Source organism: Sphaeramia orbicularis, unplaced genomic scaffold (assembly GCF_902148855.1).
Source record: "Sphaeramia orbicularis unplaced genomic scaffold, fSphaOr1.1, whole genome shotgun sequence".
Classification (NCBI taxonomy): domain Eukaryota; kingdom Metazoa; phylum Chordata; class Actinopteri; order Kurtiformes; family Apogonidae; genus Sphaeramia; species Sphaeramia orbicularis.
The window spans coordinates 336,048-350,792 of NW_021941568.1; the positions used below are offsets into that span (position 1 = coordinate 336,048).

The window sequence follows — 14,745 nt, forward strand, 5'->3', positions numbered from 1 at the left end:
CCGCCGCGTCGTTTGCGCTCGTGTTGCAGACGGACGGACGGTCCGGGTGTCTGAGGATGCGCGCGGCGGTCGGCGGCAGCTCGCGGTGATTTGTGAATCGTTACCGAGAAGGAGGAGGACGAGGCGGACACCGGAGCCATGAGCTGCAACTGGGGCACCGAGCTGTGGGTAGGTCTGCCGGTCCGGGAGATAACCCACCTTACCCGGTTACCCGGTAACCGGGCCGTCTGCCGCCGAGAACCGGCATCCGCGCGCCCCGTCGGTGTGTATAAGTGTGTGTTTGTGTGTGTGCGCGCGCGCGTGAGGCGGCCCTCGTGCTTCTGTCTGCTCTGCCATAGCAACACGGAGAGTGACGACAGCGGCGCGAGCTCCGCTCCGGCGTCCTCCACGCGCTGCAGCAAAAAGAACCGAAGAGCCAAGGATCAATACTGGGATGAGCACAGACCGGACCAGGCCGGAACCGGCTGTCCTCCGGGACCCGGACCACTGCGGGACCGCCAGACCAGGGACTGCAGCACCCGTACCGAACCGGACCCGGATCCAGTCAGGATACCGGACCCGGGTCCAGGTCCAGTCAGAATACCGGACCCGGGTCCAGGTTCAGTCAGAATACCGGACCCGGGTCCAGGTTCAGTCTGACCCTCAGAGAAACTTCTGCTGAATCAGAAAAAATTCTACAGGTTCAGATGAAACCCGGTCCAGAGTCGGTCCTGGTTCTGGTCCTGGTCCAGAGTCGGTCCTGGTTCTGGTCCTGGTCCAGAGTCGGTCCTGGTTCTGTGGGTTCTGTCTTCACTGTTGGTTTTGTTTCTTTAGTTTTGTGACACATAAATACTCAGGTAAAGTACAAATACTTGCAGTATTAGTGAAGTACAGGCCTGTAGTATTTCTTCTGCCTGACTGTGGTACTGATGAACGGAGGAGCAGCCATCTGCTGTTGTCATAGTAACGGGTCAAATACAGTTAAAGGGACGTCCTTTGTCCCTCTGCTATCACATACAGCCCATAATATGCACACAGTTCACAACATTTTATATAAAGTTGGGGTTTTTACGTTTTTTTTTTTTTTAACTTTTTTATCAGTTTCATCCATAAATAAAAATACCAAATACTCACTAACTGTCATATTTAACCCTTTAAATGACAGGTTTAGAACAGAAACAAACCAGTCTGGATGCAAAGAACACACAGACTTTTTAGCTAATGCTAATGCTAATGCTAGGTCCTGGGAGTTTTCTGGGTCAAATACAGACTAAGGCCGTTTCTGAATACATGTAAGTACTAGTACACATGTTTAAATACACACAAATACTAGTACACATGTATAAATACATGTGAATATTAGTACACATGTTTAAATACATGTGAATATTAGTACACATGTTTAAATACGCACAAACACTAGTAGACATGCATAAATACACGTGAATACTAGTACACGTGTAAATACACATGAATACTAGTACACATGCATAAATACACGTGAATACTTGTACACATGTATAAATACATGTGAATACTACTACTCATGTTTAAATCATTGTGTTGATTTGAGGTAAATACATTTATGGATCACATGGAGTAAATACAGCAGAGATGGGGTCGAAGGTCACCAGGACCAGGAGACGGGGTCAAAGGTGTGATTGAACTGAAGATGATTGACAGGGCTTTGACCTGTGCATGTATAGTTGTTATTGATCAGCTATCAGTAGCCGATTGATAACAGTCACGTGTTGTTTTTTTTCAGGATCAGTTCGATAACTTGGAGAAACACACCAGCTGGGGCATCGACTTCCTGGAGCGATACACCAAGTTTGTGAAGGAGCGAGCGGACATCGAACTGAGCTACGCCAAACAGATCAGGTATGCCATGTGGGCGGGGTTTAGAACCATACTGTCAGTGCATGTGGGTGGGGTTTAGTACCAGACTGTTAGTGCATGTGGGTGGGGTTTAGTACCAGACTGTTAGTGCATGTGGGTGGGGTTTAGAACCATACTGTCAGTGCGTGTGGGTGGGGTTTAGTACCAGACTGTTAGTGCATGTGGGTGGGGTTTATTACCAGACTGTTAGTGCATGTGGGTGGGGTTTAGAACCATACTGTCAGTGCGTGTGGGTGGGGTTTACTACCTGACTGTTGGTTCATGTGGGTGGGGTTTACTACCTGACTGTTAGTGCATGTGGGTGGGGTTTAGTACCAGACTGTTAGTGCATGTGGGTGGGGTTTAGAACCATACTGTCAGTGCGTGTGGGTGGGGTTTAGTACCAGACTGTTAGTGCATGTGGGTGGGGTTTAGTACCAGACTGTTAGTGCATGTGGGTGGGGTTTAGTACCAGACTGTTAGTGCATGTGGGTGGGGTTTAGAACCATACTGTCAGTGCGTGTGGGTGGGGTTTACTACCTGACTGTTAGTTCATGTGGGTGGGGTTTACTACCTGACTGTTAGTGCATGTGGGTGGGGTTTACTACCTGACTGTTAGTGCATGTGGGTGGGGTTTAGTACCATATTGTTAGTGCATGTGGGTGGGGTTTAGTACCATATTGTTAGTGCATGCGGGCGGGGTTTAGAACCATATTGTTAGTGCATGTGGGTGGGGTTTAGTACCATATTGTTAGTGCATGCGGGCGGGGTTTAGTACCATATTGTTAGTGCATGCGGGCGGGGTTTAGTACCATATTGTTAGTGCATGCGGGCAGGGTTTAGTACCATACCATTCGTGGATGTAGGTGTGGGGGGGCAATGTGAATCGGTTCTATGTGATTCAGTTCTATATGAATCAGTTCTATGTGGTTCGGTTCTATGTGAATCAGTTCTATATGAATGAGTTCTCTGTGGTTCGGTTCTATGTGGTTCGGTTCTATGTGAATCAGTTCAATGTGGTTCGGTTCTATGTGGTTCAGTTCTATGTGAATCGGTTCTATGTGATTCAGTTCTATATTCTATGCTCCACTGATGGTGTGTGTGTGTGTTGTGCAGGAATCTGTCTAAGAAGTATCACCCAAAGAGAAGCCGAGAGGATGAGAGCAGGTGGGTGGTCCTTCACCGCCGTCACACCTGATTGGCTGTTTGAGCTGCAGCTGACAGCTGATTGGTGGTTGCAGGTACACCTGGTGTCTGGCGTTTGCGGCGACGCTGCATCAGCTGAGTGAACTGGCCGTGCAGAGGGAGGAGTTAGCCGAAAACCTCAACACACACATTGTGTCCGAGCTGACGCGATATACGCAGGAGCTGAAGAGTGAGAGGAAGAGCGTGAGTAAACAAACAAACACTAAACTAACTGTAAACAAACAAACTATAAGCAAAGAAACAAACGAACAAGTAAACAAACAAACTGTAAACAAACAGTTAAACAGTAAAAACAAACAAACAAGTAAACAAACTGTAAACAAACGAACAGTTAAACAGGAAAAACAAACAAACAAGTAAACAAACAAACAGTTAACAAACAGTAAAAAAAAACATACAAACAAGTAAACAAACAAACAATAAACAAATTGTAAACAAGAAAAGCACTCAGAGAGTGCAGACGTCTGCCAAGACAGATCTGCCCTCCGATCACCACCAAACTTTAATCATTTCTTCCTTACGCAGAATCAACATTTCCTGAAAATTTCATGAAAATCCGTCCGTAACTTTTTGAGTTATCTTGCTCACAAACAAACAAACAAACATGCAAACACACAAAGAAAAGTGATCACAATACTGTTACTGTTTGTTACCTCCGCCAGGAGGTAACCTCCTGGCGGAGGTAACAAACAGTAAACAAACAGGAGAGCAGGGGCCTGTTTCATGAAACTAGGAGAAGGGATTAAGCCGGGATATGTGGGCTATCCTGGCTCAACTGATCCATGATCCGGTTTCACTAAAGCAGGATAGGGGAAAGCAGGATATGTTTGATATCAGTTACCATGGAGATTTAGTCTGTGGAGTTAACCAGGTCCAGACCAGGCTAAGTTCAGGTTTATTTAATCTCATCCTTATCTCAGTAACAGTCTCCACAAATGGAACCAGTGGTTCTTCCACTGCCCATGAAACAGTGGAACCACAGGAACTAGACCCACTGTCAGTATACAAACATGTGGGATTATTCATGTCAATACTTTTACATAAATGATGATTTTAGATGATTTTCAATCATTAGATCAGTTCAGTTCAGTTGTGTTTATTCAGACATTTCAAACATTAGACATTTCTGCAGATCCAATGTTTAAAAACTCCAGAGTCTGTAAAGGAATAGGCTGAAGGCCAACATCATTCTGCTGACCCCCCATTCATATCAGCAAACAAATGAAATACAATAGATCCCAACGCCTTTAGTTTAGAAACAATAGAAACAACAAAAACTAAACAATTCAATAGTTTGAGTGGAAAAATGAACATTCACATTATTCATCTATTTTCATGACATTTAAACCTAGTTTTAAACATAAATAGTGTTGGACAGTCTGTGAACTCAGGACTGAACTGGTTCCAAACATGTCCTCCAACACAGACTAAATGTGTTCATATGTGTTCATATGTGTTCATATGTGATCATATTTTTTATAACAGAAGGTTTTTTGAACACACGACTTCCTCTGAAATCAGAAATAATTTCCCATATTTTAATCAAGCTCTGAATATGAACAGGCAACCGATTTTTTTTTTAAATTTTCAACATGAATTGTTTTTTTTTAAAGTGGACTAAGTTACCGAACTTTAAAACTTTTAGTTTGATCATAAACTGATGAGTGTGTTTCCTATAGGACACTGTATTGATCAGTTTTCTGAATAATGCTGATTAGATTTGTATTAGTTCAGTCAGTTTTCACCCACACCTCCATGAACTACAACATCTGCACTTCTTCTGTATAGTTATTCCAAGGAATCTGATTACATTGACCCTTTCAGTCTGTGTATTATTTAAACTCAGATAACTGACAGTTTCCCACAGACTATATATGTCATATAAATATAAATACACAAAGAGTAACATGATGTTCCGTTAATGAATAAGGATCAATCAAAGCGATTAAACCATCAGCTCCTTTAAAACTGAAGTCACACGGAGAGACTGTACAAGAGAGAAAGAACAGAACCAGAACATATGAGAGAACAGAAGAAATACACATTTAAAGGTAGAACACAGCCCACATGTCTGTACACTGAAAGAAATACACATGTCTGTACACTGAAAGAAATACACATGTCTGTACACTGAAAGAAAGACACGTCTGTACACTGAAAGAAATACACGTCTGTACACTGAAAGAAATACACGTCTGTACACTGAAAGAAATACACGTCTGTACACTGAAAGAAATACACGTCTGTACACTGAAAGAAATACACGTCTGTACACTGAAAGAAATGCAAGACAAATCCATACATAACAAATGAACAGACAAATGAATGGATGCAGTAACCTCCTGCAACACAGTACACACAGTAAACACACAGTATAAATACAGTATACATACAGTATACATACAGTAAACACACAGTATAAATACAGTATACATACAGTAAACACACAGTATAAATACAGTATACACACAGTATACACACAGTATGTAACACAAACATCAAAACAGGCCAAATTAATTTAAATTGAATTAAAAAAACAAAACAAAAAAACCCACACATATTCCTCTGCCCCTGCAGGACAGATTTAACTTAAATCATGTACATGAACTAAAATAATTGAACACATATTGGTCCCTGACCAGCTGACCAGCTGACCACTGCGGTCATCAGGGAAGGTGGCAGGACTGTCCCAGTCTATGTGTGATGCACTTTTTTGAGGGGGGGGGCTCCCTCCCTCCCTCTCCTTCCTCAGGCCACATTGTGGAGGACAGTCCAGGCCACAGTGATGTCACATGACCTCACAGGGCGGAGCCTTAAGTGGTGCAGACAGTCAAAGTGTTCCTTCAGGAGGTCAAAGGTCATTTGGATCCTGGTCCTTGTCCTGGCATGGACATGACTGATGTGGTTCCTGGGGGTCTGTGTATGGGGTCAGGAGAAAAGGATGGTAGGTAGACCCCCTGTCCCTCAGGTAGACCCCCTGTCCCCCAGGTAGACCCCCTGTCCCCAGGTAGACCCCCTGGCCCCAGGTAGACCCCCTGGCCCCAGGTAGACCCCCTGTCCCCAGGTAGACCCCCTGGCCCCCAGACACACACCAGACTGTTCACCTGTCAACACAAAACCTCAGCATCACAGCCTCAGAAACACAGTGACATTCTGGACACAGATCTGATGTAAAACGTGGTTGTTAACAGAGGCTGTGGTTCACCTTGTGATCGGCGCTGACAGATTCCACAGGTCCGATAGACTCAGGAGTCATGGACTGAACCAGAACCAGAACCAGACCACTGAGACACAACACTGATGAGACAGTCAGCATGGACCATCTGAAATGATCAGATGAAGAACATTAAACCAAACCCTGAACAGTGTTCATGAACCCATACAGGTCCAGACCTACTTTAATGTCAGTTCACTAATGAATGTTCTCTGTATCTGACCTTTATTAAGTCATTTATCTGCATTTGTTCTACTATTATCTTCTGTAGTTTGTATTTTATCAGTATAAATCAGATCTTCTCCTATATTTAATTCACTGCTCATGCAGATGTTCATTACAGCTCAGATTCCAGTTGATGGTTCTTCTCTCAGAAACAGATCAAACTGAATAAACAGTGTCTGTTTCAGTCCAATCTGTCATTAACTGAACATAAACCCAGTGTGTCCATCCACTGGAACTGATCCAACTCCATGGGTTTGACTGGAGAATCAGTGTTGTAGAAGATGACGGTGTTTCCACGTTCACTACGGAGCCTCTGAACGTCCAAATGGGTCATATCTGATGACCATGAAAAGATGAACTGTATTTTACACTAATTATTGACATGGGTTAATAGGATTAGTGGATCAACAGGGATTAAACAGTTTAGATCAGCAGTGACTGATGTTTGGGTCTTTATGGGTTAATTAACAATATCAAAGTCATGAATCATGATCAGATAAAACAAGATAAGTTTATTTCTCCCAAAGGTAAATTCACTGAAGTCAGTGAGTTCATCTATTTATCAGAGTTCTTCAGTCTGATGCAGTTACATTTCCACAGTTTCACTCACATCTACAGTCAGTTTCACTTACAATTTCACAACTCCGTTTTCACAGATGTTCATTACCTCCGCCAAGGAGGTCCTGTTTTTGCCAGGGTTTGTTTGTTTGTTTGTCTGTCCGTTAGTGTGCAACATAACTCAAAAAATTATGGACAGATTTGGATGAAATTTTCAGGGTTTGTTGGAAATGGGATAAGGAAGAAATGATTAAATTTTGGTGGTGATCGGGGGTGGGGGGGCCCACGGGGGGGCCCATTTCCAACAAACCCTGAAAATTTCATCCAAATCTGTCCATAATTTTTTGAGTTATGTTGCACACTAACGGACAGACAAACAGACAAACAAACAAACCCTGGCAAAAACATAACCTCCTTGGCGTGGGGGGGGCCCACGGGGGGGTCCACTGCTCAGCCTTGGCGGAGGTCTGCGCTCTCTGAGTGCTTCTAGTTAACTCTTTGGGTTATAATTGTGATGGTTTCAGTGGAACAGTCAGTGTGTGTGTGTGTGTTCTCCTTCCTCATTCAGGTGCTCTGCACTCCTTTACTTCTGTCTCTGCTTGTTTTTGTAACTGTGCTGCTGTTGTCTTTCTTTTTCATTCGCTCCTTTACTTCCTCGTTCGACAAAATGAGGAGTTTTGCGTCCGACGGGGTAAAGTTCGCTGCTCTAGTTGCCATGGGGAATCTGTGAATCTGTGATCGATGTCGGGGTCTATTTGAGGAAGCCGGGTGCGCGCTCTTATCCAGGATGAGTTCCACCTGCTGATGAATCCGTGTCCGTTCATCCTGGCTTGGTCTGTGTGAAACCGATTAAGCCTGGACTCCCATGTTTTGGATTCGCTGAACATGGCTTAGTTAGTCATCCTGGATGACGGAATCCTCGTTTCATGAAACAGGCCCCAGGGGCCTGTTTCATGGGGAAAGCAGGATATGTTTTGATATCAGTTACCATGGAGATTTAGTCTGTGGAGTTAACCAGGTCCAGACCAGGCTAAATTCAGGTTTATTTAATCTCATCCTTATCTCAGTAACAGTCTCCACAAATGGAACCAGTGGTTCTTCCACTGCCCATGAAACAGTGGAACCACAGGAACTAGACCCACTGTTAGTATACAAACATGTGGGATTATTCATGTCAATACTTTTACATAAATGATGATTTTAGATGATTTTCAATCATTAGATCAGTTCAGTTCAGTTGTGTTTATTCAGACATTTCAAACATTAGACATTTCTGCAGATCCAATGTTTAAAAACTCCAGAGTCTGTAAAGGAATAGGCTGAAGGCCAACATCATTCTGCTGACCCCCCATTCATATCAGCAAACAAATGAAATACAATAGATCCCAACGCCTTTAGTTTAGAAACAATAGAAACAACAAAAACTAAACAATTCAATAGTTTGAGTGGAAAAATGAACATTCACATTATTCATCTATTTTCATGACATTTAAACCTAGTTTTAAACATAAATAGTGTTGGACAGTCTGTGAACTCAGGACTGAACTGGTTCCAAACATGTCCTCCAACACAGACTAAATGTGTTCATATGTGTTCATATGTGTTCATATGTGTTCATATTTGTTCATATTTGTTCGAACAGAAGGTTTTTGAACACGACTTCCTCTAAAATTAGAAACACTTTCCCATATTTTGAACAAGCTCTGAATTTGAACAGGCAACAGATTTTTAAAATTTTCAACATAAACTGTGTTGTTTTACAGTGGACTAAGTCACTAAACTTGAACATTTTTAATGTGCTCCTAAACTGCTGTGTGTTCCTATTGGACACTGGACTGATCAGTGCTATTGGCCTTTTCTGAATAATACTGATTAGATTTGGATTAGTTCAGTCAGTTTTCACCCACACCTCCATGAACTACAACATCTGCACTTCTTCTGTATAGTTACTCCAAGGAATCTGATTACATTGACCCTTTCAGTCTGTGTATTATTTAAACTCAGATAACTGACAGTTTCCCACAGACTATATATGTCATATAAATATAAATACACAAAGAGTCACATGATGTTCCTTTAATGAATAAGGATCAATCAAAGCGATTAAACCATCAGCTCCTTTAAAACTGAAGTCACAGAGAGAGAAAGAACAGAACCAGAACATATGAGAACAGAAGAAGAAATACACATTTAAAGAACAGAACCAGAACATATGAGAACAGAAGAAGAAATACACATTTAAAGAACAGAACCAGAACATGTAAGAACAGAAGAAGAAATACACATTTAAAGAACAGAACCAGAACATATGAGAACAGAAGAAGAAATACACATTTAAAGAACAGAACCAGAACATATGAGAACAGAAGAAGAAATACACATTTAAAGAACAGAACCAGAACATGTAAGAACAGAAGAAGAAATACACATTTAAAGAACAGAACCAGAACATATGAGAACAGAAGAAGAAATACACATTTAAAGAACAGAACCAGAACATGTAAGAACAGAAGAAGAAATACACATTTAAAGAACAGAACCAGAACATATGAGAACAGAAGAAGAAATACACATTTAAAGAACAGAACCAGAACATATGAGAACAGAAGAAGAAATACACATTTAAAGAACAGAACCAGAACATGTAAGAACAGAAGAAGAAATACACATTTAAAGAACAGAACCAGAACATATGAGAACAGAAGAAGAAATACACATTTAAAGAACAGAACCAGAAAATGTAAGAACAGAAGAATAAATACACATTTAAAGAACAGAACCAGAACATGTGAGAACAGAAGAAGAAATACACATTTAAAGGTAGAAGACAGGTCACATGTCTGTACACTGAAAGAAATACAGGACAAATCCACGCATAACAAATTAATGGATGCAGTAGCCTCCTGCAACACAGTACACACAGTATACACACAGTATACACACAGTATACACACAGTATACACACAGTATACACACAGTACACACAGTATACACACAGTATACACACAGTATACACACAGTACACACAGTATACACACAGTATACACACAGTATACACACAGTACACACAGTATACACACAGTATACACACAGTACACACAGTATACACACAGTATACACAGTATACACACAGTATACACAGTATACACACAGTATACACAGTATATACACAGTATACACACAGTACACACAGTATACACACAGTATACACACAGTATATACAGTATACACACAGTATACACAGTATACACAGTATACACACAGTATATACACAGTATACACACAGTATACACAGTATACACACAGTATACACACAGTATACACACAGTACACACAGTATACACACAGTATACACAGTATATACACAGTATACACACAGTACACACAGTATACACACAGTACACACAGTATACACACAGTATACACACAGTACACACAGTATACACACAGTATACACAGTATACACACAGTACACACAGTATACACACAGTACACACAGTATACACACAGTATATACAGTATACACACAGTATACACAGTATACACACAGTATATACACAGTATACACACAGTATACACAGTATACACACAGTATACACACAGTATACACACAGTACACACAGTATACACACAGTATACACAGTATATACACAGTATACACACAGTACACACAGTATACACACAGTACACACAGTATACACACAGTATACACACAGTATACACAGTATACACACAGTACACACAGTATACACACAGTATACACAGTATACACACAGTATACACAGTATACACACAGTATACACAGTATATACACAGTATACACACAGTATACACAGTATACACACAGTACACACAGTATACACACAGTATATACACAGTATACACACAGTATGTAACACAAACTTCTAAACAGGCCAAATCAGTTTAAATTCTAGAACACAAACACATATTCCTCTGCCCCTGCAGGACAGATTTACCTTAAATCATGCACCTGAACTAAAATAATTAAACACATACTGATCCCTGACCAGCTGACCAGCTGACCACTGTGGTCATCAGTGAAGATGGCAGGATTGTCCCTCTCCTTCCTCAGTCCACATTGTGGAGGACAGTCCAGGCCACAGTGATGTCACATGACCTCAAAGGGCGGAGCCTTAGGTGGTGCAGACGGTGAAAGTGTTCCTTCAGGAGGTCAAAGGTCATTTGGATCCTGGTCCTGGTCCTGGCATGGGCATGACTGTAGGTCTGATGTGGTTCCTGGGGGTCTGGGTATGGGGTCAGGAGAAAAGGCTGGTATGTAGACCCCCTGCCCCCCAGGTAGACCCCCTGTCCCCCAGGCAGACCCCCTGTCCCTCATAACTCCAGTTCCATTCTGGACACAGATCTGATGTAAACAGTGGTTCTGGTTCTGGTTCTGGTTCTGGTTCTGAACACAGGTTGTGGTTCACCTTGTGATCGGCGCTGACAGATTCCAGAGGTCCGATAGACTCAGGAGTCATGGACTGAACCAGAACCAGACCACTGAGACACAACACTGATGAGACAGTCAGATGGACCATCTGAAATGATCAGATGAAGAATCTGAACCCAAACCCTGAACAGTGTTCATGAACCCATACAGGTCCAGACCTACTTTAATGTCAGTTCACTAATGAATGTTCTCTGTATCTGACCTTTATTAAGTCATTTATCTGCATTTGTTCTACTATTATCTTCTGTAGTTTGTATGTGATCAGTATAAATCACTAATAAAAGCTTATGTCGCCCCACGACCACTCCGCTCGTCTGGGGAACGTAGTCTGGTGGTCCCCAGACCTTGTACAAGACAATCCAGGCTCTTTTCATGGGTCGTTCCACGTTGGTGGAACGCTCTACCAAGTGCTACAAGAACAGAGTCATCCCTGCCTATCTTCAAGAAGCTCCTGCAGACCCAGCTCTTCCGAGAGCACCTTCTGTCCTAGCACTTTCAAACATTCCATTTTAAATATTCTAATAAGGTTTTTCCCAGGATAACCACAGATTCTTTCACGATTATCTCTGGACCTGCTGCGGTGGTCCGGCCTCTTCCCTGCCCTCATCATCACCACTCACTTATCCTCAACCGCCTCCATGTGTCTCCCCCTACTCCCCCCTTCTCCCCCTCTCCCCCAGTCCCTATCTCTATCGCTCTCTCTTTTTCCCCTTCTCTACTCTCTCTCTTTAACCCCAACTGGTCAAGGCAGACGGCCATCCTCCAGGAGTCTGGGTCTGCTCCAGGTTTCTGCTGTTAAAGGGAAGTTTTTCCTCGCCACTGTCACCATCACTAGTGTTTGCTCCTGGAGGATTCTGTTGGGATTCTGTAGAATTGACTTAGAGTCTGGTTTTGACCAACTCTATATATAAAATGTCAAGAGATAACTTTCTTGTGATCTGGCACTATATAAATAAAATTTGATTGATTGAGTGATTTAATTGGTTTTCCCCTGTAAGTCGCTTTGGAAAAAAGCGTCTGCCAAATGCGTAAACATAAACATAAACATAAATCAGATCTTCTCCTATATTTAATTCACTGATCATGCAGATGTTCATTACAGCTCAGATTCCAGTTGATGGTTCTTCATCAGAAACAGATCCAACTGAATAAACAGTGTCTGGTTCAGTCCAGTCTGTCCTGAACTGAACATAAACCCAGTGTGTCCGTCCACTGGAACTGATCCAACTGCATGGGTTTGACTGGAGAATCAGTGTTGTAGAAGATGACGGTGTTTCCATGTTCACTACGGAGCCTCTGAACGTCCAAATATGGTCATATCTGATGACCATGAGAAGATGCAGAACTGTATTTGACACCAGTTCTTGGCAGTTAGTGGCATTAGTGGATCAACAGGTGTTAAATGGTTCAGATCAGTAGATGGTTTTGTTGGTGGTGGATGTTTGGGTTTTTATGGGTTCATGAACAGTTTCATAAAGTCCTGAATCCTGATCACAGAAGCTGATTTGTCCCAAAGGTAAATGGACTGAAGTCAGTGAGTTCCTGTGTTCCTCAGTTCTTCAGTCTGATGCAGGTCCATTTCCATCTCCAGTCAGTTGTTCTTCTAATTCCACAGCTGTTCTCACAGATGTTGCTTCACTCTGTGCTTGTAGTTGTGATGGTTTCAGTGGAACAGTCAGTGTGTGTGTGTGTTCTCCTTCCTCATTCAGGTGCTCTGCACTCCTTTACTTCTGTCTCTGCTTGTTTTTGGAACTGTGCTGCTGTTGTCTTTCTTTTTCATTCGCTCCTTTACTTCCTCGTTCAACAAAAGGAGGAGTTTTGCGTCCGACGGGGGACGGTCCTCTGCTCTAGTGGCCATGGTGAATCTGTGAATCTGTGATGGATGTCAGGGTCTATGGAGGAAGCCGGGTGCGCACTTCTCCAGGATGAGTTCCACCTGCTGATGAACCTGGGTCTGTTCATCCTGGTCTGGTCTGAGTGGAACTGTTTAAGCCTGGACTCCATGGTTTGGATTTGTTGAACGCGGCGTAGTCAGTCATCCTGGATGACGGAATCCTAGTTTGGTGAAACAGGCCCAGGTTGTGTTGGCTTCAGTCCTGTCTCTCATGTGTTTGGACCAGGTTGGAACCACAGTGTGTTCATGTTGGGCTGAGCGTCGGCCCCGTTGCTATAGTTACCTACAGGTTAATGCGCACCTGGACATGTGAGAGGTTAAACTGAGCAGCCAATCACAGTAGCAGCAGCAGACAGATGCAAAACATGTTTATATGTGAACACGGATCTGTGGAAACTGGGTCACACACACACACACACACACACACTTCAGTTTCCACATTAGTTCCACTCAGCGGCTCTGAACACAAGCCCCGCCCACTGGTGGTCATGTGACCTGCATCCACCCACACAGGTTTAATGAGCAGAAGGAGATCACACACACACACCAGTGTGGGCATAATAATAATAATAATAATGATAATAATAATAATGATAATAATAATAATAATAACATAGACCACATGGACCTCATAGACCACATCGATGGCCAAAAAACAAAACCTCCTATCTGCAAATTTTTAGATTTTGAGTTTCCACATTAAATGGTGAAAACAAGGATATGTTCACACATAATACAGAGTGTGAGAACAGTAGAGTATGCTTAGATATCTTTAACAGAGACCATACTATAATAAAATTAAACGTTTTTTTGTTTCCTGAAAAAAGTGATATTTTCAGATAGGAGGTTTTGTATTCTGGCCATCGACATGGACCACATAGACCACATGGGCCTCATAGACCACATGGACTATATGGACCTCATAGACTGATAATAATAAAATAATCCTTCATTGTGGATCAGATGAGGCTCAGACATGAACTCCCAGTGGGTTTAAGGCTCTGAGGGTCAGGGGGTCTGAGGGTCTAAGGGTCAGGGGGTCTAAGGCTCTGAGGGTCAGGGGGTCTGAGGGTCAGGGGGTCTAAGGCTCTGAGGGTCAGGGGGTCTGAGGGTCAGGGGGTCTAAGGCTCTGAGGGTCAGGGGGTCTGAGGGTCAGGGGGTCTAAGGCCCTGAGGGTCAGGAGGTCTGAGGGTCAGGGGGTCTAAGGCTCTGAGGGTCAGGGGGTCTAAGGGTCTGAGGGTCAGGGGGTCTAAGGGTCAGGGGGTCTGAGGGTCTGGGGGTCTGAGGGTCAGGGGTCTGGGGATCTGAGGGTCAGGGGTT

The 14,745-nt window shown here is 42.8% G+C and overlaps 1 protein-coding gene across 4 annotated transcripts in view; it reads left to right on the forward strand.

Annotated features, from left to right (window-relative positions):
* The first annotated feature begins 3 nt into the window (after positions 1 to 3).
* LOC115416106 (formin-binding protein 1-like) overlaps positions 4 to 14,745 on the forward strand; it is a 27,995-nt gene continuing 13,253 nt past the window's right edge. For 2 of the 4 annotated variants that reach the window (XM_030129821.1, XM_030129822.1), the window contains exons 1-4: positions 4 to 168; positions 1,745 to 1,860; positions 2,974 to 3,024; positions 3,099 to 3,246. In XM_030129821.1, the coding sequence (XP_029985681.1) occupies positions 139 to 168; positions 1,745 to 1,860; positions 2,974 to 3,024; positions 3,099 to 3,246 (345 nt within the window). In that variant the 5' untranslated portion in view covers positions 4 to 138. The remainder of the gene's footprint in view (positions 169 to 1,744; positions 1,861 to 2,973; positions 3,025 to 3,098; positions 3,247 to 14,745) is intronic. The other 2 variants (XM_030129819.1, XM_030129820.1) reach the window with 1 other exon arrangement.